Genomic DNA, 25,869 nt, shown 5'->3' with positions numbered 1-25,869 from the left:
GGTGATTACTTCATTTTTATAAAATTAAATTTCAAATTAAACCCCTTTTTTTCACTGTCTTCCCTCATATTTTCAAATTCTGATAAACACAAAATTTAGGTAGAAGCGCAATATATATGTGAAAGGGAAAAACCTACATCAGATTCTGTTGCTCTTGGAACTTCCAAGACATGGTGCCCATATTGTTCATCTAAAGTTGAATACTTGGATACACTAACTTTAATAATGTATAACCTGGTATATGATAGGTATTGTTAAAATTTTACGGGAATTTGTAACAAGAAAGCAGATAGTTACTGATAAGCATTTCGGATTTATATAATTAATTTTCTTGCTGACAGAACATAGGTGGCTCAAACTTTACAAATCACATTTATCTAGTTGAATCCCAATTATTTTAGAAATAGATTAACTGAAATTCAGATACACATACATAAACAAAAATAATATAACCTTAATATTAAAGACTTAGTCTCTGATCCAATTATTAACTTCTAGGTCCTGACTGATCTTACATTTTTAATTGCGGAGGAGATAGGTAAAATTTTTGCTCACAGTAAGGCCTGGTTATTCATACAACTAATTGAGAATTTTCACTCATCTGATAATACAGGGGTGAAATGTTAAGACAGAACGACTTTGTGATTAAATGGAATAAATTTGATCAGCACACAATGAAAAAAGGAATCAACACAAGAAAGAAAGATGTATTTGAGAACATTTTTAATAAATAATGTGACAAAATTACTTTTCTGATTATTGGATTTTCAGTATGCAAAATTATGGCTAAAAATAAGAGGCTTCTTACATGAACATAATGAAAACATTAATCACATGGATTGTTCCCTTAGTACTGCACGCCCTTTCTATGGAACTTTTTCAAATTATCTAAATGAACAAGTTTGGTTTTGGTGAACACCAGCCTTTTTTTTTGTGGTTCAGTTTTGTTTGGCTTTGTTTTCCACTGGGGTCAGACCTGATATCTATCTATGAATAAATGTACATTTTTTTCTTCAAATAGCACCAATTATAAAATCAATGATATTCATAAAATGACAAAAAAGGATCATAGAAATCTACTAGTCAGAGGGCATCATTTGGCAATTGAAAGCAAGTAATGCCCCTATTAGAGATTTTAAGGAAATCTTGTAAGTTTCCACATTGGCCACAACAAACTTAAACCTCTTTTTTTCTTTAAGTCCAGGAAAAGTAAGAACCATTTGGTTCATGGCCCACAATAAAGTATGCATGTTACTTCACCATCTGTCATTATTCAAATATTCCAAATACAAACATAGAGCATTAACAAAACAGGTTAAAAACGCTTCTCAACATTTTTTTTTCAATAAGACAAAAAAGGTTAATAGTTACAATGGTTTACAAATAAAGTTTAGTGATTGTGCTTTTAAAACCAAAAAAAAAAAAAAAAAGAGAGAGAGAGAGATTAAAAACAGTGCATTACAAAAACAAAAATCAAACTTCCTTAAGTGGCACTTCTGAAAGTTGAACTGACACTACCAGAAGAAATTTAGGCCAGTTAAGACAGGGATGTTCTTACTCAATGGTCATTAAAAACATCCACTTGTTTGTAATACGTATTTATAATTGCTTTTTGACTGAAAAATAGAACAAGGTTTTGCTAGGTTTACTTATGACAATGACTAGACAACCAGAGACCCAACTGGCTTAGCCCTACTTATCCAAAAGTACATTTCCAATAAGAATATACTTCAATGATTGAAATGAAGACAAAATAAAATACCACCAGGGTTTGCAAAGAGTAAATATTTACATTGTTTCTACCCCATTCGAATTGTTTGTGGTTCTGCATTTGCTATATTTTTAGTTTCTTCCAGCAAAGGGTAGTATGAAAAACTGATTTTGAAATCATGTTAAAATGAAATATGTTTTAATTTGCATTAGCAGTTGGCTATAGAAAGATTATACTTTGAGAGCCCTTGGCATGAGGTTGAATATCAACTTTCTATATTTGATCAATATCTTGCCATAAATTAGCTTGGCATATAAGCAGTGCAATGCCATATCTCAGGGGCAAAATGCAAAAGAAGAGTTTTGTTCCCTCTTGCTGGCTGATGACTGAAGCAAGAAGTCAAAGCACTTTCCTTGCTGGAAGTAAGGTGTAATGGTTTGCTCCAACAGCGAGGGGGAATAGGAAGGCTCTTTGTAGGGTTAGGGATCAAACAACAACAATAAAAACCCAATAAAGTTTTTAAAATGATACCCCAATAAGAGGAATAAAAACGACAATTTGTACACTCTGATTGCACTGAATATTTTATCTGGCGTCATGTGTCATCCGACAGGAGGCATCTTGAGTGATGATTTTCACATTAGATCTCATAAGCCTCTTGGTTGTCTTCAGCTTTCAGTTTCCTGTAAGAGATACGTTATTGTCCCATTTGAAAATAAATCTTAAGAGGATTGTGTTATATTTATTTATATGCATTTATTACTATTATAATTTAACGTGTTTTTTCATTTATTCAATGGGCTATGCTGGAAAGGGCTCATGTCAACTAATTCATTCATCAGCCTTAGTTGGTCTTCATAGCAAATTCAACAAGTACCAAACTGGGTTCTGCACAGTGCCCCGGCGTTGCGTGGTGGGACACAGGGCTCTGAGAAGAGGGAAGGAATGTGTTATCTACTCCCCTCAGCCCCAAGTCAACATTATAACTCTGCTGTTGTTGGTTTTAAACACCACAGTTAACAGTAAGGCCATTCTGTTCCCCCAAAAGGATACTTCTATTTTAAAATAAACTAAGACCTGAAAAACAACTTCTCTAACTGTTTGCAGGAGGAAAGTCTTTCTCATTCTAAACCTCAAAATCGAAATACATTGAGCTTTATAGAACTTTCAATTAGACATAATGGCCTATACATTTTCAGCTTCTATTATAAAAAGTTATCATTTGACACATATTTATCTACTTGAGTTTAACTATATTTATTAAAAAATTTTCCTCAACTTATCTTTTATTAAATTGAGAAAATACAATCTTTGAATGGGTGAGGGGAGAATTTATGATACGTCAAGCCTAACAAGAGAGTATATCTTTGACTTCAGAAGTTTCCTCCAACTGGGGAGGTCAGTGTCACAGACTAGGCATACACTTTCAGAAGTGTAAAGGTGAAGGACAGTTAGCCAAACCAGTCACATTACCCTGGTGCTGACTATGGCAACTTCCTCACTCACATCATATAACTCTGTCATCTTACTGGGTTTTTATAGCCTGCTACAATGCTATGAATTATAATAGCTCCAGATCAACAGCTCTTACTTCTTAACAATGTGTTTGCCATACATGTTTCTTATCTGAAAATCTGCAAATGAAGATAAACCATAGATAAACAAATAAACTACCATTAACATCTAAAACTTTGGAACACATTTGAAGAAAATTCTCAAATTCTCAGAACTTCAGTTTCTGCCATCGTAGACATTAGAGTACTGAAAAGTTTGCGATAAAATAGTAACATTTCTGTACACTGATGAAGGTTCCTAACTACATAAAACAACTACAGTCTAACATTGGTAAACTTGGGAAAAAATTATAGATACCTCTAATTCTTCATTATTATCTTCTCCTCTTTCATATCCTCCAAGTACCTGCATTTCTGCAATATTTCTTCGACCTACATTTGCTTGTTCTCTTTGTCTGCTTCCTGATCCTCTTGATGACATTGAGCTTGAGGAACTGGGATCTCTGGGATTATTTGATGTTGGAAAAGTAGGTCTACAATAAGGTAGAATATCCTCTGTGTAATGAAATATAATAAATGCAGGTGAATACCATCATACACGTTCACTGTATATTGTATCATTCCTGTCTATCTGTAATTCTGGATAAGGAAGCATCAGTGATTTAAGATATAAATGAGGACACTCTATAAGCATAATGAATAATGCAGCATAGTGTCTTGAAAATGAAAAGTATAAGCCTTGTTGTTTTCCTATTAGTAGTCAGGGATTTGGATTGATTCCACTCATAAGCTCTTGTCCATCTCAAACTCACTAGAGACCAATATCATTAAAAGAGGTAAACCAAACCTGGAGTCAGACTTGGCTTCCAATTCTGTCATTCACTATATGATCTCAGATTATTTTAGGCTTTAGTTTTTACTTTTCCAAAAAAAGTGATGATAATATCTATACTTAGAGGGTTTCTGTTAGGCCTCGGTTCACTGTCACACGGACATGTGAGACAGTTTCTTCGCGTTGATATGAAAACAGATGAGATAATAAAATATCTACGTAACTTATAAAATGTTATTATAAGGAATTGGTAAAAATCAAGCCCAGTCTCCTAGAAATATCAAACAGAACCAAGCCTGGGTTCACTCAACAGACACCAAAATATCAACCTCCACGTCGATGTCCTATTTACATTGTGGAACTCTGAATCTTAGAAGCCTGCTATTGTTGCTAACTTCAGTAAGCAAGCCACTCCAATTAATTTCTGTCTCCTGAATTTCTACCTCCTTACTGCTTGAAATTTGGTGCTACTTCTACTGATGCATCAGCCAGCTGCTCACTTCTCTCCAAAGTCTGCCAACTCTGCCTTTTAGACGACAAACACATAAATACCTAACTCTTTGGCATGCTTTTCCCCACCTCCCCCAAATGCTTCCTCTACTATTCATGTTGCCTGAATGAAGCCTGATTTCCCCTGAAGTTCCCCCTGACGTTCTCTGTAGCGGAAGGGTAAGGAGGAAGGCTTGCCACTAGCTCACCATCACCAGTTCTAAATCATTGCTCCTCTATCCTTGCACAAAAACATCTCCACCTCTGAGACCCAAGCCATCGTTTTTTGAAGCCAGTATAGTCCTCCTTGATAGCGTCTTGTTCTTTCCATTCTACTTGTCACAACTTTCACCCCTAACACACAGTTCTGACACACAGGAGTTTCACAGTCCATGAGGATGACTGTTTCTGCAGCTTCTCTTCATAACACTTGATACCGTGTGACCATCATCCTCTGTCTCTGTTTCATCAATGGCTTTCTCTCTACTGACTTTAGTTTTCTCAAACTACAATACGATAAAGTCTCTCTCTTGCTAAGACTGTGCTCTCCATGAAATCAACACCTTCTTTCTTTCCTCACCACTCAGCCAAGCTTCTTGAAAAGCAATTGGGATTCAATATTGATGGTCACAATTCCCATTCATTCTGCATCCCACTGAAACCTATTTATGCCTACATCACTACTATGAAACTGAGAAAATTGATAATGCTAACCGTGTTTCCAGCCTTGTGTCCCTGGACTTCTTACTGCTCTTAATCAATGCAAATATTATTCTCTCAGCTGCTAGCTTTCCTTCCTCCCTGGTCAATCTTCTGTGAGCTCTTTTTATGAAGCGCCATGGATATGTTGATGCTCTACAGGTTTCTACTTTCAGCCTAATGTATATAATTCATATATATGTATAATTATATATACGTTATACATATATGTATGTATATCATTCATGTGTGTGCGTGCGTGTGTGTGTGTGTATATATATATATATGAATGATATAGTTTGGATATTTGTCCCTGCCCACATCTCATGTTGAATTGTAATCCCCACTGTTGGAGGCAAGGCCAGGTGGGAGATGTCTCGATCATGGAGGCAGATCCCTCATGGATCGCTTGGGCCATCCCCTTGATGATAGGTGAGCTCTCGCTCTGAGTTCACACAAGATCTGGTGGTTTAAAAGCATGTGGCACCTCCAGCCCACTCTCTCTCTCTCTTGCTCCTGCTTTCACCATGTGATGTGCCTACTCTGCCTTCACTTTCCGCCATGATTCTAAGCTTCCTGAGGTCTCCTCAGAAGCCAAGCAGATGTCAACACCATGTTTCCTATAAAGGCTGCAGAACACTTAGCCAATTAAATCTCTCTCTTTTTTTATTTTATTATTATTATACTTTAAGTTTTAGGGTACATGTGCACAATGTGCAGGTTAGTTACATATGTATACATGTGCCATGCTGGTGTGCTGCACCCATTAACTTGTCATTGAGCATTAGGTATATCTCCTAATGCTATCCCTCCCCCCTCCCCCCACCCCACAACAGTCCCCAGAGTGTGATGTTCCCCCTTCCTGTGTCCATGTGTTCTCATTATTCAATTACCACCTATGAGTGACAACATGCGGTGTTTGGTTTTTTGTCCTTGTGATAGCTTACTGAGAATGATGATTTCCAGTTTCATCCATGTCCCTACAAAGGACATGAACTCATCATTTTTTATGGCTGCATAGTATTCCATGGTGTATATGTGCCACATTTTCATAATCCAGTCTATCATTGTTGGACATTTGGGTTGGTTCCAAGTCTTTGCTATTGTGAATAGTACCACAATAAACATACGTGTGCATGGGTCTTTATAGCAGCATGATTTGTAGTCCTTTGGGTATATACCCAGTAATGGGATGGCTGGGTCAAATGGTATTTCTAGTTCTAGATCCCTGAGGAATCACCACACTGACTTCCACAATGGTTGAACTAGTTTACAGTCCCACCAACAGTGTAAAAGTGTTCCCATTTCTCCACATCCTCTCCAGCACCTGTTGTTTCCTGACTTTTTAATGATCGCCATTCTAACTGGTGTGAGATGGTATCCCATTGTGGTTTTGATTTGCATTTCTCTGATGGCCAGTGATGATGAGCATTTTTTTATGTGTTTTTTGGCTGCATAAATGTCTTCTTTTGAGAAGTGTCTCTTCATGTCCTTTGCCCACTTTTTGATGGCGTTGTTTTTTTCTTGTAAATTTGTTTGAGTTCATTGTAGATTCTGGATATTAGCCCTTTGTCAGATGAGTAGGTTGCGAAAATTTTCTCCAATTTTGTAGGTTGCCTGTTCACTCTGATGGTAGTTTCTTTTGCTGTGCAGAAGCTCTTGAGTTTAATTAGATCCCATTTGTCAATTTTGGCTTTTGTTGCCATTGCTTTTGGTGTTTTAGACATGAAGTCCTTGCCCATGCCTATGTCCTGAATGGTAATGCCTAGGTTTTTCTTCTAGGGTTTTTATGGTTTTAGGTCTAACATGTAAGTCTTTAATCCATCTTGAATTAATTTTTGTATAAGGTGTAAGGAAGGGATCCAGTTTCAGCTTTCTACATATGGCTAGCCAGTTTCCCCAGCACCATTTATTAAATGGGGAATCCTTTCCCCATTGCTTAATTTTCTCAGGTTTGTCAAAGATCAGATAGTTGTAGATACGTGGCATTATTTCTGAGGGCTCTGTTCTGTTCCATTGATCTATATCTCTGTTTTTGTACCAGTACCATGCTGTTTTGGTTGCTGTAGCCTTGTAGTATAGTTTGAGGTCAGGTAGCGTGATGCCTCCAGCTTTGTTCTTTTGGCTTAGGATTGACTTGGCGATGCAGGCTCTTTTTTGGTTGCATATGAACTTTAAAGTAGTTTTTTCCAATTCTGTGAAGAAAGTCATTGGTAGCTTGATGAGGATGGCATTGAATCTATAAATTACCTTGGGCAGTGTGGCCATTTTCATGATATTGATTATTCCTACCCATGAGCATGGAATGTTCTTCCATTTGTTTGTATCCTCTTTTATTTCATTGAGCAGTGGTTTGTAGTTCTCCTTGAAGAGGTCCTTCACGTCCCTTGTAAGTTGGATTCCTAGGTATTTTATTCTTTTGAAGCAATTGTGAATGGGAGTTCACTCATGATTTGGCTCTCTGTTTGTCTGTTATTGGTGTATAAGAATGCTTGTGATTTTTGTACATTGATTTTGTATCCTGAGACTTTGTTGAAGTTGCTTATCAGCTTAAGGAGATTTTGGGCTGAGACAGTGGGGTTTTCTAGATATACAATCATGTCATCTGCAAACAGGGACAATTTGACTTCCTCTTTTCCTAATTGAATACCCTTTATTTCCTTCTCCTGCTTAATCGCCCTGGCCAGAACTTCCAACACCATGTTGAATAGGAGTGGTGAGAGAAGGCATCCCTGTCTTGTGCCAGTTTTCAAAGGGAATGCTTCCAGTTTTTGCCCCTTCAGTATGATATTGGCTGTGGGTTTGTCATAGATAGCTCTTATTATTTTGAGATACATCCCATCAATACCTAATTTATTAAGAGTTTTTAGCATGAAGCGTTGTTGAATTTTGTCAAAGGCCTTTTCTGCATCTATTGAGATAATCATGTGGTTTTTGTCTTTGGTTCTGTTTCTATGCTGGATTACATTTATTGATTTGTGTATATTGAACCAGCCTTGCATCCCAGGGATGAAGCCCACTTGATCATGGTGGATAAGCTTTTTGATGCGCTGCTGGATTCGGTTTGCCAGTATTTTATTGAGGATTTTTGCATCAATGTTCATCAAGGATATTGGTCTAAAATTCTCTCTTTTGGTTGTGTCTCTGCCCGGCTTTGGTATCAGGATGATGCTGGCCTCATAAAATGAGTTAGGGAGGATTCCCTCTTTTTCTATTGATTAGAATAGTTTCAGAAGGAATGGTACCAGTTCCTCCTTGTACCTCTGGTAGAATTCGGCTGTGAATCCATCTGGTCCTGGACTCTTTTTGGTTGGTAAGCTATTGATTATTGCCACAATTTCAGAGCCTGTTATTTGTCTATTCAGAGATTCAACTTCTTTCTGGTTTAGTCTTGGGAGGGTTTATGTGTCGAGGAATTTATCCATTTCTTCTAGATTTTCTAGTTTATTTGCGTAGAGGTGTTTGTAGTATTCTCTGATGGTAGTTTGTATTTCTGTGGGATCGGTGGTGATATCCCCTTTATCATTTTTTATTGCGTCTATTTGATTCTTCTCTATTTTCTTCTTTATTAGTCTTGCTAGCGGTCTATCAATTTTGTTGATGCTTTCAAAAAACCAGCTCCTGGATTCATTAATTTTTTGAAGGGTTTTTTTGTGTCTCTATTTCCTTCAGTTCTGCTCTGATTTTAGTTATTTCTTGCCTTCTGCTAGCTTTTGAATGTGTTTGCTCTTGCTTTTCTAGTTCTGTTAATTGTGATGTCAGGGTGTCAATTTTGGATCTTTCCTGCTTTCTCTTGTGGGCATTTAGTGCTATCAATTTCCCTCTACACACTGCTTTGAAAGTGTCCCAGAGATTCTGGTATGTTGTGTCTTTGTTCTCATTGGTTTCAAAGAACATCTTTATTTCTGCCTTCATTTCGTTAGGTACCCAGTAGTCATTCAGGAGCAGGTTGTTCAGTTTCCATGTAGTTGAATGGTTTTGAGTGAGTTTCTTAATCCTGAGTTCTAGTTTGATTGCACTGTGGTCTGAGACACCGTTTGTTATAATTTCTGTTCTTTTACATTTGCTGAGGAGAGCTTTACTTCCAAGTATGTGGTCAATTTTGGAATAGGTGTGGTGTGGTGCTGAAAAAAATGTATATTCTGTTGATTTGGGGTGGAGAATTCTGAAGATGTCTATTAGGTCCGCTTGGTGCAGAGCTGAGTTCAATTCCTGGGTATCCTTGTTAACTTTCTGTCTCGTTGATCTGTCTAATGTTGACAGTGGGATGTTAAAGTCTCCCATTATTAATGTGTGGGAGTCTAAGTCTCTTTGTGGGTCACTCAGGACTTGCTTTATGAATCTGGGTGCTCCTGTATTGGGTGCATATATATTTAGGATAGTTAGCTCTTCTTGTTGAATTGATCCCTTTACCATTATGTAATGGCCTTCTTTGTCTCTTTTGATCTTTGTTGGTTTGAAGTCTGTTTTATCAGAGACTAGGATTGCAATCCCTGCCTTTTTTTGTTTTCCATTTGCTTGGTGGATCTTCCTCCATCCTTTTATTTTGAGCCTATGTGTGTCTCTGCACGTAAGATGGGTTTCCTGAATACAGCACACTGATGGGTCTTGACTCTTCATCCAATTTGCCAGTCTGTGTCTTTTAATTGGAGCATTTAGTCCATTTACATTTAAAGTTAATATTGTTATGTGTGAATTTGATCCTGTCATTATGATGTTAGCTGGTTATTTTGCTCGTTAGTTGATGCAGTTTCTTCCTAGCCTCGATGGTCTTTACAACTTGGCCTGATTTTGCAGTGGCTGGTACCAGTTGTTCCTTTCCATGTTTAGTGCTTCCTTCAGGACCTCTTTTAGGGCAGGCCTGGTGGTGACAAAATCTCTCAGCATTTGCTTGTCTGTAAAGTATTTTATTTCTCCTTCACTTATGAAGCTTAGTTTGGCTGGATATGAAATTCTGGGTTGAAAATTCTTTTCTTTAAGAATGTTGAATATTGGCCCCCACTCTCTTCTGGCTTGTAGAGTTTCTGCCAAGAGATCCACTGTTAGTCTGATGGGCTTCCCTTTGTGGGTAACCCGATCTTTCTCTCTGGCTGCCCTTAACATTTTTTCCTTCGTTTCAACTTTGGTGAATCTGACTATTATGTGTCTTGGAGTTGCTCTTCTCGAGGAGTATCTTTGTGGCGTTCTCTGTATTTCCTGAATCTGAATGTTGGCCTGCCTTGCTAGATTGGGGAAGTTCTCCTGGATAATATCCTGCAGAGTGTTTTCCAACTTGGTTCCATTCTCCCCGTCGCTTTCAGGTACACCCATCAGACGTAGATTTGGTCTTTTCACATAGTCCCATATTTCTTGGAGGCTTTGTTCGTTTCTTTTTATTCTTTTTTCTGTAAACTTCCCTTCTCACTTCATTTTATTCATTTCATCTTCCATCACTGATACCCTTTCTTCCAGTTGATTGCATCTGCTCCTGAGGCTTCTGCATTCTTCACGTAGTTCTCGAGCCTTGGCTTTCAGCTCCATCATCTCCTTTAAGCACTTCTCTGTATTGGTTATTCTAGTTATACATTTGTCTAAATTTTTTTCAAAGTTTTTAACTTCTTTGCCTTTGGTTTGAATTTCCTCCTGTAGCTCGGAGTAGTTTGAGCATCTGAAGCCTTCTTCTCTCAACTCGTCAAAGTCATTCTCTGTCCAGCTTTGTTCCATTGCTGGTGAGGAACTGCGTTCCTTTGGAGGAGGAGAGGCGCTCTGCTTTTTAGAGTTTCCAGTTTTTCTGCTCTGTTTTTTCCCCATCTTCGTTGTTTTATCTACTTTTGGTCTTTGATGATGGTGATGTACAGATGGGTTTTTGGTGTGGATGTCCTTTCTGTTTGTTAGTTTTCCTTCTAACAGACAGGATCCTCAGCTGCAGGTCTGTTGGAGTTTGCTAGAGGTCCACTCCAGACACTGTTTGCCTGGGTAACAGCAGCAGTGGCTGCAGAATAGCAGATTTTCATGAACCGCGAATGCTGCTGTCTGATCGTTCCTCTGGAAGTTTTGTCTCAGAGGAGTACCGGCGGTGTGAGGTGTCAGTCTGCCCCTACTGGGGGGTGCCTCCCAGTTAGGCTGCTCTGGGTCAGGGGTCAGGGACCTGCTTGAGGAGGCAGTCTGCCTGTTCTCAGATCTCCAGCTGCATGCTGGGAGAACCACCGCTCTCTTCAAAGCTGTCAGACAGGGACATTTACGTCTGCAGAGGTTACTGCTGTCTTTTTGTTTGTCTGTCCCCTGTCCCCAGAGGTGGAGCCAACAGAGGCAGGCAGGCCTCCTTGAGCTGTGGTGGGCTCCACCCAGTTCAAGCTTCCCAGCTGCTTTGTTTACCTAAGCAAGCCTGGGCAATGGCGGGCGCCCCTCCCCCAGCCTCACTGCCACCTTGCAGTGTGATCTCAGACTGCTGTGCTAGCAATCAGGGAGACTCCGTGGGTGTAGGACCCTCTGAGCCAGGTGCGGGATATAATCTCCTGGTGTGCCGTTTTTTAAGCCCATCGGAAAAGTGCAGTATTGGGGTGGTAGTGACCTGATTTTCCAGGTGCCGTCTGTCATCCCTTTCTTTGACTAGGAAAGGGAACTCCCTGACCCCTTGTGCTTCCCGAGTGAGGCAATGCCACGCCCTGCTTCAGCTCGCGCATGGTGCACTGCACCCACTGTCCTGTGCCCACTGTCTGGCACTCCCTAGTGAGATGAACTCGGTACCTCAGATGAAAATGCAGAAATCACCCGTCTTCTGCGTCGCTCATGCTAGGAGCTGTAGACTGGAGCTGTTCCTATTTGGCCATCTTGGCTGCCCTCCCTAAATCTCTTTCTTTTATAAATTACCCAGTCTCAGGTTTTTCTTTATAGAAATGCAAGAATGGCTTAATACTATACATATATATTTTTTCTTCTACTGACCCTAGGTGATTTTACCCAGTCTCACAGATTATAACCCTTTCTAAAATATAACTGTCATAAGGGGAGGTATTTTGTCTTTGTGTGCTGATATACTTTCACCTTGACCTATAACACGTCATTAATACATTGTTTTACGTTATTTTCATCATGCTGAATCATTAATTTATATTTTTAATTCCTAAACTATACCCCAAACCTTAGGCTCCTATAGGCACCCCAACTGAACCCCTACTCTTGCATGTTCCTCAAACTCAACCTGTTGAACATTGACCTCACAATACTCACTCCCTTAGATGTCTTCCTTTGCTATATTCTCTAAGACAGTGAATGACATCACTAATCATTAAGATATGCAAGACAGAAAATTGAAATTATTATAGATTCTTCCCTTTCAACAATCTTTCCATACATCTTAAGTGTATCCTTTCCACATAGTTCAACATACAACAAGTAAGGATGATTTTGACTCTAAAAAGTTTCTTGGATTTTCTGAGTCACCCATTCTTGCTCCTATAGCATTGTTTATATTTTCTACATTTCTTGTCTGGGGGTTGCACACATCTTCAAACATCCTTGAGCTATTCCCCTCTAAACTGTCTTCACTCAGCCACTTTCCTCTTATAAAATCTATAGGCTCTTTTCATGTACCTCAAGAGCTTCATCTTTGACCCCTTTTATTATGTAGTAGTACTGAATTTCTTACAGTTTCCTCAATAGACCTTCAAGCTTTTTATGCCGATTATCCACTGAAATAAATCCTCTTTTCTTAGGAAAGAGATCTTTCCTAACATTCTCTCAGAGTCCTGAGTGAATTCTCTCTCTTCTGGACTCTCAAGTATCATGGCATTATGAAGGTTATACTGAATACAAAAATGTCTATGAATTTATAGATTATCTGTCCCTCTGTCCCTGACTACAAGCCCCTTGAAGTCAAGGTTTATGCTTATACATAAATCTCAGGATTTAGTACAATGCTTAATAACACAGTAGGTGTTTGATATATGTAGAAATAAATTGAACTAACGGAGGCAAATGTCAGCAAAATGATCAGACATTCAAGTCCAAAAGACCACTCTCCTTAATTAAAAATAATCATTCATTATACACATAAATCAGGATGCCTCTTTCACTATAAACAACGTAAACTGAATTAGGAAGGTGAAAATTACAGCAATGCATACAAATGATCATTTAATGGCATATATACATAGGGTTATGATTTAAATAAAAATTTGGAAAAGCAGAGCATATAAAATAATAACTCATCAGTGTACCTCAGTGATTTCCATGATTCCACGGGTTCCTTGTTTCTAGACTAATGGTCTAGTCTTACTTCGTTTGTCAGAAATATTTTATAGCAGAAAGGACAACTTACTAAATTTCTGAAGATTGATTTTTAAAAATTTTATCTCTGTTTTCTAAATCTGCGTACAAGATATTTTCAGGTTTGTAAAATTTCCTTCTGAAGAATAATCTCACCTACTTTTTAATTTTTTAAAATATTTATTTATTTATTATTTTCCAAGACAGATTCTTGCTCTGTCGCCCAGACCTGGAATATAATGGCATGATCTTGGCTCACTGCAATCTCCTCCTCCCGGGTTCAAGCAATTCTCCTGCGTCAGACTCCCGAGTAGCTGGGATTACAGGTGCACACAACCACACCCGGCTAATTTTTTTATTTTTAGTAGAGATGGGGTTTCACCATGTTGGCCAGGCTGGTCTCGAACTCTTGACCTTGTGATCCACCCACCTTGGCCTCCCAAAGTGCTGGGATTACAGGCGTGAGCCACTGCACCCAGCCAACTTTTAATGAAGCCTTCTTATAAGCAGGAATTGCTCCATACTTTCTGGCCAGATATAAACCTCGCAATTTACATCATCACGTTCTATTTATGAATCACTATTTAGAGTCGAGTCACACTGAGTCAAAAGTTCAGAGCCAGATCAACTTTGGGTTAACTGAGAAAAATAAGTAAGTTTTTCAAGCTTTGGATTGTGGTGATATTATCAAGGACATTGTGGTCACACAATAGAGGCATCAGCCTGAAGTGCACAGCTTTATTTATCACCTCACTTCTGAGTCTATGCCTGGATTAGGAGTTCATGCTGCAGTCACAGAACAAAGAGAAATTGCCCTCTGTGTTGAAAAGAAGTTAGCTAATGACCAGATGTCCATAATAAATACAATACACTGAGGTCAGATCTTGCCACAATATATCTATTAAAATACAGTAGTTACGTGCCCCTGTAGGTGTTTAAGTTTCATTCCCCTATCACTCTTTGCTGATTGCTCAACTAATAATCTTCCGTTTCTTGTGTTTCTTCCTCCTACATAGTATCTTCTCTTTAGTCTATAATAATGTTCAAATCCACCATCCTAAAACATTCCCAGTGATTTGGCCTTTCTGTCAAACCCTATCCCAAGATTTCCTCCTCATCCCGAACTTCCAAAAAGAGCTTACTTGTGCTCATCACCTCCCTTCCAGAATTTCCATTCACTTTCCAACCCCATACAGGCTGGCTTTTATTCTGACCCACAAACAACATACTGCAACATCCCTTTTTTCCTCGTTTGGTTTACATTCAACTTTCTCCACTGTGGTATTTTATATGCCTTCCTGTCTGAAAATTTCCCACCACATTGTTTATAGGACACTATTTTCAATAGCTTTGATATCTTGATTATTAAATCTCTGGGTCGGTCAATCTGTTTCCTTAATAGGATGTTGATTATCTGCCTACTTTCTAAGTATAATCATCCTTGACTAGTGGTGTGTTGGAGCAGGCTCAATATTTCACAATAGCTGATTATATTCATCTCTTCCTACCTCTACATTCAGTGACTTGAAATTGGCAATTTTGAGAGTATTTATACAACAGAAGTAAGCAAATGGCTGCAAATTAGGGTTTGGTTTTGTTTTCTTCCTGGATAGCTGATTGATAAATAGTTACTGGCATTATCTCTGCTGAAATTCAGACTTTGTCATTCACATGTTCTAATGTGTTGTGGGTTCTAAAATCCACACTCTGTTATTCACATAATTCTCACCTCTGTGTTGTGGGTTCTGAAATCCACTCTGTCCTCACAACCTTTCTCCTCACCTTTAAACCTAATTCTCTAAATTTTTGTTGTGATTTTTACTATCTGTGTTCTTGTCGGCATTTTAATCCATTCAAAACTGCAATAATTTTCCCCATGAAATTTAACATTTTCCCTGTTCTTTATTTTATTTTTTTTTACATTGGTTAATACAATCATGTTCCACTGGTCATTCAGGGCCACCTAGTCAACCTATGAATAACTTTTTTTGTTTACTCTATTATTTCATCTTACCTTTGAACATTCAATTAGCCACCAAGTCCTATTGGGCCTCTCTCTGAAGTGTCTGTATAGGCTGATCCTTCCTGTTCTTCTGAGCTATTTTAATTCAGTGCTTTTATATTTTATACTTAGAGTGTTACTGTAATGTTTCTGACACCTTCATCTACTGGTTTCCAGTCTCTTCCTTCACTGTATAGTGCTGCCAGTTATTTTTCTAAAACATATATCTGATTATGTCATTTCTCACTCAGAATTCCTTGTTGGCTCACAACTGCCCTTGTTATAAATCTCAAACCCTTCAGAATAGTATCCCTGGCCTTTGCAACTTGGCCTAACCACCTTTCTAGTTTTATTTTTCACCCAGGCTACAGAGCAATTGTGCGATCTCAGCTGACTGCAGTCTTGACCTCCCGGGTGCAAGCCATCCTCCCACCTCAGCCTCCCGAGTAGCTAGGACTACAGGCATGTGCCACTATGCCCAGCTAATTTTTGTATTTTTTGGAGAGATGGTCTCTGGCCCCAAATATTCAATTCTCCAGCCAAAGTGGAAACCATTGTTCACCAAACATTCATTTTCACACATTCATGTTCTTTTCTCAACCTATTTCTTTTCCCCAATATCCCTTCTCCCTCTTTAACCTGTGGAAATCACGCTTTCCTTTAAAATGTAACTCAATTGGCACCTCTCCAGGTGAGGTTGAGCATAAAGTCATATACTGGAGTGAACTGTATTAAAATTATTCGAGTACATGCCTATCTCCTCCACTGGAGAGCAAATTTCTTAATCTTACCAGTTTTTACATGACCATATAGAACCTAGCTGTATGCCTTGCAAACACACTCAATCTATATTTATTTGCTGCTTGATTGGATGAGTACCTTGGATGAGATGAGTCTTTGCTGGTGGAAGGTCTCGTTTTGCTGCCTTGTTTCCACGTCCTTTCCCGTCATTTTGCTGTTCCTGTGCTTCTCTGGGATCACCTGGATTTGTTCGCATGTCAACAACTTGTCTTCCATCCAATACTTCTCTCCCCTTGTAACTGCTTCCTTTTCTATCTGATGATCTGTCTGTTCTTGCATCTATAGAAGGGAGTTTTGGCACCACTACAGGTCGTACTTCCAGCTGTGTCTTGGATTGGGCAGTAGGTGACTTTATAGCAGGTGGCGGCACAGGAGGTGGTGGAAGATCTAAAAAGAAACATTAAAAATACTGCTGTAAGTCTGCTGCTTATAAAATCATCAAACATTTGGATTATCATTGGAGTCACGTTCACCTGTGAGATACTATATCTTAAATGAACTAGAATACTTGAAGGTAACCAAGGAAAAATACCCTCAATTTTTTTTATTTGTGTTTATTTATTTATTTATTCTGAGACAGGGTCTTACTCTGTCTTTCAGGCTACAGTGCAGGTACACAGTCTCAGCTCACTACAGCCTTGATCTCCTGTGTGCGAGCAATCCTCCCACCTCAGCCTCCCGCGTAGCTAGGACTATAGGCGTGCACCACCACACCTGGCTACGTTTTGTGTTTTTGGTAGAGATGGGGTTTTGCCATGTTGCCCAGTCTGGTCTCAAACTCCTGGACTCAAGTGATCTGTCCACCTTGGCTTCCTAAAGTGCTAGAACTACAGGCGTGAGCCACTGCACCCAGCCAAGACCAACACTTTTAATGTACTCTTGTTATCTAGCACGGAACTATTGAATGACAAAGTTGGGACTTAATGACGTCTGCTCCTGGGATAGCTAACGCTGGGTATATGTACTGTAACTTTCTCTCTCCCAAGTATGGTAGAGCTTCCTAATTGATTTCAGTATAACACTGCTAGTAGCAGATGCATGCCTTTGCTCCTCAGACAATCACTTCAAATTGATTGAGGTGGTACTTGAGTTGAGACTTATCTGCCATCTCTAATCTAGCCTAAATCTCTTCTTATTTTGTAAAGAAGGAAGCTCAAATATGCAGACCTTAAGCTACTGTGTAATCTCAAAGCTAGATACAATCAGAACCAGGACTAACCAATGGTTCAGTGTTCTTTATATTACTACATTCAATTGCATGTTTATAATCTACTACTCATTGATGGCATCTCACCATTTTGTTTATGCATCCAGAGGTTTTAAACCAGATAATCACTGGTATAAATATATGTTAATTTCATCTACACACACACACGCGCACACACACACACAGTTATTTCTAGTTGTAGTTACATCTTAAGTAATACATATTACATATAATGTAACTTATACAATTTAATTTCTTCCCTTTTTTTGAGACAAAGTCTTGCTTTGTTGCCTAGGCTGGAGTGCAGTAGTGTGATCTCAGCTCACTGCAGCCTCTGTCTCCCATCAAGTGATCCTCCCACCTCAGCCTCCTGAGTAACTGGGACTACAGGCACATGCCACCACACCCGATTAATTTTTGTAGTTTTTGTAGAGACAGGGTTTCGCTTTGTTGCCCAGGCTGGTCTCAAACTCCTATGCTCAAGCCATCCACCCACTTTGATCTCCTAAAGTGCTGGGATTATAGCCATGAGCCACCACACCTAGCCGATTATTCAATTTTGTATATCATAGATATACTTAAGAATGAAAGTAGGCATAAAATTTGATATCTAGAAAAAATTTTTTTAATCAGTGCTTTCTTTAAAAATCATTCCTCCGGGGAGAAAGGAAATATGTATCCTAATATTATTTGGTAATTTAGTAGAAGAATAAGAGTAGATACTAAGTTTCGGTTATTCCGGCTGTAGTATGGGGAATGTATTAACAAGAAAAGCTTCAATTCAGGAGGTCAAGAGATTATTATAATAACTCACATAATTAATGATAGGTGATAAAATGTTATTGGTGGCTGTCCAGATGGAGAGGAAAAGATGTGTTTGAGATTAAGGGAGAAAAATCAATATTATTTCGGGATCAATGAAATACAGTACAGGGGTGGGGGGGAGGAAAGAATCTAAGATGACTTTTAGAATTTTTGTCATAGTTGGCTTGGTGAATGAAAAGAACATCACTGAAGGTATAGAATGCAGCAAAAGGGAGATGTTTGTGAAGGAAGACTATAAGTTCAGTTTTTAAAAAGTGAATAGAAGGAGCCTTTGGAGTATCAAAACAGAAAGGTACAACAGGTATTTGTAAAGAAAATCTGAATTTCAGGAGAGATCAAAACCAGAGATACAGAGATTTTGGAATTATCAGCACAGCTATGTTTTTAAGTCATGTCTTTAGAAATGGTAATGTTTTCACATTTCTAGAGTAATGTCTAGAATAAACTAAAACACATTCAGAAAACATCTATTACATGCTTAGTATTATAAAGTTAGCCTTAAGATTTTAAATTAAAAAATACAAATTTACATGGTAAAAAATTCAGTAGGAGTTTAAACTTGAAAGAACAACCTCCGTACCTCCCCACCTCCATTTCAAATCCCTAGTATTGACTATGCAGAGGTAATGGGCTTGCGTGGTTTTCTGTAGATGATGATTCCTGAAGTTATTTATAAAGCAGGGCTGTCAAGTCTCATAACTGCAGGGAGCACCATTCACATCAAGGACTATATAAAATGGCCACACCTGGGATGACACAGAGTGCCTGTCTTCCCATTCACATGTGGTGACCAGATAAAAAGGACCACACACACACACCGACCGCCTTCCTTCTTTACCAACATGAATGGATTGCACTTCTTTCACCCAACCAGGTAGTTACACAAATTTCCGTATGTGTACATAGGGCTTTACTCTTTATTGGAAAAGTTTGCCTAATGTTATATTCTATGACTACATCATTATTTTTTAGCCAATCCCTATAGAGAATATTCTGGTTGTTTCCAGATATTTTATTATTATTGACACTGGGCCATTGACTGTCATTTACCTGTATCAGCATGAGAAACTGTTAAATATTAAAATTGTGTTTTGAAGATTCTTAGTATAACAGCAAATTAATGGCCCTAAGAAGCATCAGTTTTAACCTAGTATTTCTCATAATTACATATTTTTAAAAAATAAATGAAACTTTTTGGTTCCATAAATATACAATTTTTTGAAACTTATTTTCTTTTGGCATCATATGCTAAAGCTAAGGTGTTAGAATTCATTGTATTAGTTTTGAAAACAGACAGTCTGAGTTGCCGTCTTAGTACCTACCAGCTGTTTTACTTAGGAATGATTATAAAAAGTGATCACACTTTTACTTGCATTCTTTTGTTAGTTGTTTTCATGGCTTAACATGTTCGAGTATCATATAAGTAGACTCAACAGTTTAGCCAAAATGGTAGCCAATTATAGCCAATAGCACTAATTTTCCCTCTGATTTTACAAAATCAAGTTTTTTGTCTTGCAACACAGATCGACAGTGTCACAAGTGTGTGTTTTTCCTCCTTTGTCTACTACTTTAACAGATTTTTCAAAAAATAATACATAAAAATAAGTATTATGATGTCCCCTCCCTTGATGTTACTTATTATTAAAGATAACTAAAAAGAGAGCGTTAGAAAACAGGCTGTCTCAAGTAGCCTAAAGCCAAAGGACCCAAGGCAGAATGATTTTAAGTTCAGACTGAGCCTGGGATTGGCAATAAGGGGAAAAAAGTCTAATTCAGAACATACCATGAAGCAGAGAGAGTGAGTGACTGCAGGCTCATTTCTGCACTATCTGCTTGCTATAAACTTAAATTGGATTGCAAATACAGATTATCAGGAAGCTGATGACTGCCAGTATCATCAAATCATAAAATGTCTGGGCCTTTAAGATATCAAAACTCATGACTCTACCACTATCTTAACATCATACAAAGTCTTGGGAATATATGACTCATGAGACCAAATCTGTTACTAGATGTTCTAGATAGGTGTTATTTATAACACAAGTTAAAAAGAGAAGAGAACCTGATGGTAATTTAAAGAATCCTAACTTCCTATATATATTTGTCACTGTATCTAATTGACAATTAGAGAGGGAAATGTTGACATGTTTGATTTCTTATATAAACAGATTGCCAAATAAATTCTTTCTTAGGTATTATAAAATATCACCAGGCAGGGATATCCCTGCTTACGAGGCCAGGGATTATTATAGTATAAACAATCCTGTATTCCACATAGTGATATATAGTGCTTTCACCCAATTTGTACCATGAGTAGTACAAATTGGATTTCACAAATTGGATTGTGGACCTGTTTTGTATGTGTGTGTGTGTAGACTTTATGTAATCTTATAAACGATCATTCTTTCTACAAGACTTTCCAAATAACAGTATAATGCATGTAAAGTAACGTATAAGAACATGTGTATTCAGACAATTCTGCCAACATTAACTTGCTAAAGAGATCTGGCACTCTATTTACTTAACTGCTTCAAGTCCTCAGACCTTGTAATTAATGATGAATCAAGTCAAAATAACATCATTCCAAAGAGGGTGGTGAATTTATAATTTATGAAAAGTAGGAATGGAGAAATAATGTAGATTTGGTTTTTAAATCAACTATGTAAATGCATTAGAGAGGTTGAAGAGAGAGGATGGAAAGAATCTATTAGAAGGTCCTAGAAATGCACTTGTTCCTGGCTTTTACTCAGTAAGACTCTGGCTAATAAATATTCATATATCCTAATCCTACCCTTTATCTGGGTTAGACTTGTAAGAGGCAAATATGGAATAAATAAACCATTAGATACCGCCTGTCAGTGTGACTGTAGCATGCAGCACTCTCCTTTGCATCGAGTTCCCCCTGCATGCTTACGAGGCCTTGGATTTGACCACAGAGCAAGATTCGGCCACAATGCCAGGTGTTAGGGGCTGGTGCACTGTTATGGGCTGAATTGTGCCCCCTTAAAATTCAAATGTTGAAGTCCTAACCCCCAGTACCTCAGAATGTGACTGTACTTGGAGTCTTTAAAGAGGTAATGAAGTTAAAATGAGCACCAGGGTAGGTCCTAATCCATTATAACTGATGTCATTACAAGAGGAGATTAGGGCACACACATACACTGGGGATCAGGTGAAGCACAGGGAGAAGACGGCTCTCTCCCAGCCAAGGAGAGAGGCCTCAGAAGAAACCATGCCTACTGACACCTTGATCTTAAACTTCTGGCTTCCAGAACTCTGAAGAAATAAATTTCTGTTTTTTAAGCCACCTAGTCTGCGGTACTTTGTTATGGCAGCCCTAGCAAACTAATACAAGGATTAACTGAGAAGGATCATCACAAATTACTCTTTATCCGTTCAGACATGGCCACTCTTTATTCTTCTTTATATGGTTTTTAAAGACTCTACAAAGGAATGTCATAATCTGAACAAAATTTACAAAGTAAAGATGCTACAAAATCAGTACTGATAAACCATATTCTGAACAATAGTTCACATAAATGTATTGACAATAATCAAACTCATCCATCATAATCCATACATTTTGCCCACTAAAGAAAAAAAAAACCCACAAAATCCTTCATGTCTTACAAATATGTTCAATTCACATTTTAACGATTGGTAGCTCTTTAAATTCCTTCTTCCTCTCCCTTCTCTTTTTTAATAAATTGTACCGATTGTATCTTCCATTGAGCTTCTTCATGAATTGGTTTATGAATATTTTTTCCAAAAATGCAGTGTAGTAATTTGGGAAAATAATTTCTGAAAAAAATGGCTTTTGTCTCTACGTCATAACCACTGCCATCCAGAGTGTGTACATTTCTTTTATTTAGTGCATTAACAAGAATCTGCATTATATGACTTTAATTAATCAATATGCATGATGGGACATGTATATAATAAGACAGAGCATTGTTATTTTGTGTTTTTTTACCAAACAGTAAGCATACAGCATAAAATTCAAGACTTCTTAGTACAGTAAACATAACTTGAAGGATAATTATCGAAATATTGAAAGAAAGTGAATGCTGTAATAGCTTTAGTCATTTCTCCATTTTATCTATTTTTGTGACTTAGAGAAAATAATTATTGGCTTTTACATTGCAGTATACACTATGATAATTCTGCATAATCACTTTTGTGAAATGAGCAATTAGAAATCCAAATAAACATTTCAGATTAACTTTTGGCTTCACAAATATTTCAATATATGTCTTTGGTATTTCTGAAATTAATTTAAAAAATACCTTGGAGGCATCATCGTTCAATTTAATAGTTATTATTCAGGGATTAGTTAGAATTATATTTAATTATTAACACTGAAATAAGTACTACAGAACGTGGGACAATAAATACAGACAATCTTCAAGCATAGTGTAATTTATAACTGTGATACAATATTCTTTAACTTGGCATGCTTACATTATTTGAAACATTTTTAAAAAGCATCACTCAATGCCAGATTCCCCTTTGAACAAGTATAAATAAGTGGTAGAAAGATCTACACAAGGCTTTAGGCCAGATTTTCTCCCTTATGTATTCAATTTAGATGTGTTTACATCCAGGCTTGATGTTTGGTCAGTTTTTCAGTGAGGAGCACTCTCTTCTAGATAATAAAATTTGATAAAACAGCCATAAAACTTGAAAAATGCCATTCTAGTGGTCCCATAAATGTAAAATTGCTGGTAGAGTTGGGGGATTTATACCCAGTGTTTGTCCCTTCACAGAGGCAAACATGCAAAAAGCCACTGTAATAACCCTTCAAAACCAGATAATATTCTGACAGCTCAGTTTTACTAACAAAAGAGTCCTGGGCAGAAGCCAGGAGGCCCAGGTGCGCTGTGTCACGCCAGTATTTAATGTAGTCTAATATCAGATAGATGCCAGTGAGAGAAAATACTCAGAATAAAGTACAGATAATAGCATGGACAGCCACTCATTGCAAAATTACTTGTGCTCATCATGCTGTGAGCTTTGTATTAAATTCTTCTGTCAAGTGGTAGGAATCATAGGGAGAAGTACCTCAGAAAACCTTCCTTGCAACCTTGGATAAGGATCTATAATATTAGGCTTTCATATGATAATGGAAAATGATGCCCTTTTTGAAAAATTGCTGACTGGTAATGAAAGTCCTAATCAGATTTCGTTGCAGAGGACCAGGAGGTGGGGGAACTATGCCTGTAACACCCTTCTTCCTCCACCCCTTTAGCAAATTTAGCAAACTTGACAAGAGCAGTGAGTCTGAGAGAATTTATCTTACATGAATTTCCAACAAAGCCCGTGGGGTTGTTTTATAAAATGAGAAGGTGGTGGTTTAATAAATGCTGGGCCACCTGAGGCACTTTCATTAAAGGCTTTCTCTAGACAAAATCACACTGTTTGCATTTTCCTCCTGTGCTCCCTCGAGAATACGAACGTTACTTCTTCAGTGAGAGTGGATATAGTATGTGAAGGCATGAAGAAAGGTGATTTATCTTTTGGTGCCCAAAATAACTGTTTGTAACACCACTATTGCTAGAATTAATATTCAAACACATTTATTGTCTTCTATTTGAATGTAAAAGTGTAAAATAAAAAAAATGAGGACACTTTGGAGGATTTATCAGTAAATCTGACAAAGGTTAAACCTATGCCATTACTTCAACTATCAACTTCAACCACAGTGATGTCCATTTGTTTGAAACTATAAAATAACTTTCAAAAATATTAAGGATCTACAAATTTTTTTTTAAATAACAAGCTTATTAGAAAACTGCAAGGAGTACAGATGCTTGACAAAATATGTAAGTATGTCGCTTCTATAAGTAATATGAAGCTGATTGTTAATAATTTTTAAATTTAATTTCTAACATCAGTGAATGCATTTTCTAGTCCTAGAGAGGCAGGGTAAATAGGCGAGATTCATAGATGTTTTCATCCGTGTCAATGGACTCACCATCTGTGTAGGTTTCTCTGCGCAGATGTCCTGGCTGGTGTTTCGGTTTCTTGGCTGGTCTGGTTTTCTGCATTATAGCAGCACTCATGTTGCTGTCTGTAGACACAGGACTTGTGGGCCTAGGGCACTGAGACGCATGAAAATGTCGACGGCCTAAGGAGAAAAAAAAAAAAAAATCCAAGCCAAACTCATCAGTGAATTTTAATTACAACAAGAACAACAAAAAGAAAACATTAAAACTAGAAATAGCTCTAATTTTTCTGAAAAGCAACAAAAAAAGCTTAAACACACTCTTCTAGCAAATAATAGGCTTGTTGTCACTCTGCTCTGTACTGGAAAAAATACCCTAAAAGCATTTTCTTCTTATTTCATTTGTTTTAAACCACAGTGCTTTTTTCTGTTAAAGTTCATGATACCTATTTATTAAAGAAAAGTATTCCAATTATTTTTGCAATTAGCTTCACTAAAACGTTATACTAAAACAAAAAATACTAATTAAATTTTTGCATAATATAGCCAATGTTTGTTGCTTTTTCAAAAGAAGAGCTAAAGTTCTTAAGAAATTCATGTTCTAAGAAAAATGAACAGTACTAATGGCATCCATATTTTAATTCAACATATATTTATAGTATACTTTGAAGACAGACTCAGGTGTGTTCTCTTCAGGTGGTCTGAAATTGATCTAGCTCACATATTTAGGTCTGCCAAAAATTACTTACATCCTTTTTCTATCTCTAAATATTTGCTAGTTCTGGATACTTATGGTGATCCCTCCAAGACTTCTGTTTTTTTGGTGGTGGAAGACGTAGATGTTTGGTTTTGGAGAAAGAATAATCTCAGATACCAGTGGGAATTGAATTTACTAATCAGACATGGCGTATTTCAAAGCTCCCACATTCTCTGGTGTCTTACATAGATGCTGTATTACAACACCTACAACATATTTAATCCATAATCCCAATGGAGATATATTCGTCCTATGTTTGACTTTCACTGTTTTGGTTTCTAGAAATTCCACTCACAAATCCAGAACCTTCTATTGTACCACAAGAAACTTCAAATGGACCTAGACAACATGTCTTTTGGCTATAAACAGAAGCCACATATAGTGAAATCAACACATTTAAAGATGATAACTGAAGCATATTAAATAATATACATTAATGCAGCCAAGTGAGAAGCAATGTGATTGGATATTCATATTAACTTCAAGTCACATGATAAGCACCATCATTCCCTGAAAAGAACATTGCAATAAGCAGAGGCCAATGCATGTTTAGTTCATTAAAATTATGAGCTCAAAGAAAACCAGAAGTGCCACTAAATTACAATACAATAAAATATTAAACCAAACTCTCTTTAGCTATGATGGAGACTATTACGATTAAAGTTACATATCCATGAAAACAGAGAATTAGGGCTGAGACTGAACCCATTATTCATTCTACTGTGTAAGGCCATCCACTGCTCACAGACTCTGAGCTATAAGGTTGTTTACAGATGAATTTTCAATGTTATTTCTGTGTTTCGTCCATTTAATAAACTGAAATATTTTCTAACGTATTCTC

General features: G+C 37.5%; 1 protein-coding gene across 1 annotated transcript in view; it reads right to left on the bottom strand.

The window, feature by feature from the left end:
- Nucleotides 1-706: 706 nt before the first annotated feature.
- The window catches only part of ROBO1 (roundabout guidance receptor 1), a 1,000,765-nt gene continuing 975,602 nt past the window's right edge, over nt 707-25,869 (bottom strand). Inside the window, exons 28-31 of the mRNA XM_063661467.1 lie at nt 24,302-24,454; nt 16,374-16,682; nt 3,584-3,780; nt 707-2,394 (exon numbers count right to left, since the gene is read on the bottom strand). Of these exons, the coding sequence (XP_063517537.1) occupies nt 2,380-2,394; nt 3,584-3,780; nt 16,374-16,682; nt 24,302-24,454 (674 nt within the window). The 3' untranslated portion in view covers nt 707-2,379. The remainder of the gene's footprint in view (nt 2,395-3,583; nt 3,781-16,373; nt 16,683-24,301; nt 24,455-25,869) is intronic.

The sequence above is a fragment of the Pongo pygmaeus genome, chromosome 2 (assembly GCF_028885625.2).
Source record: "Pongo pygmaeus isolate AG05252 chromosome 2, NHGRI_mPonPyg2-v2.0_pri, whole genome shotgun sequence".
NCBI classification, from domain to species: domain Eukaryota; kingdom Metazoa; phylum Chordata; class Mammalia; order Primates; family Hominidae; genus Pongo; species Pongo pygmaeus.
Note: the sequence above shows the minus strand (reverse complement) of the source record. Positions and strands in the feature narration are given on the sequence as shown.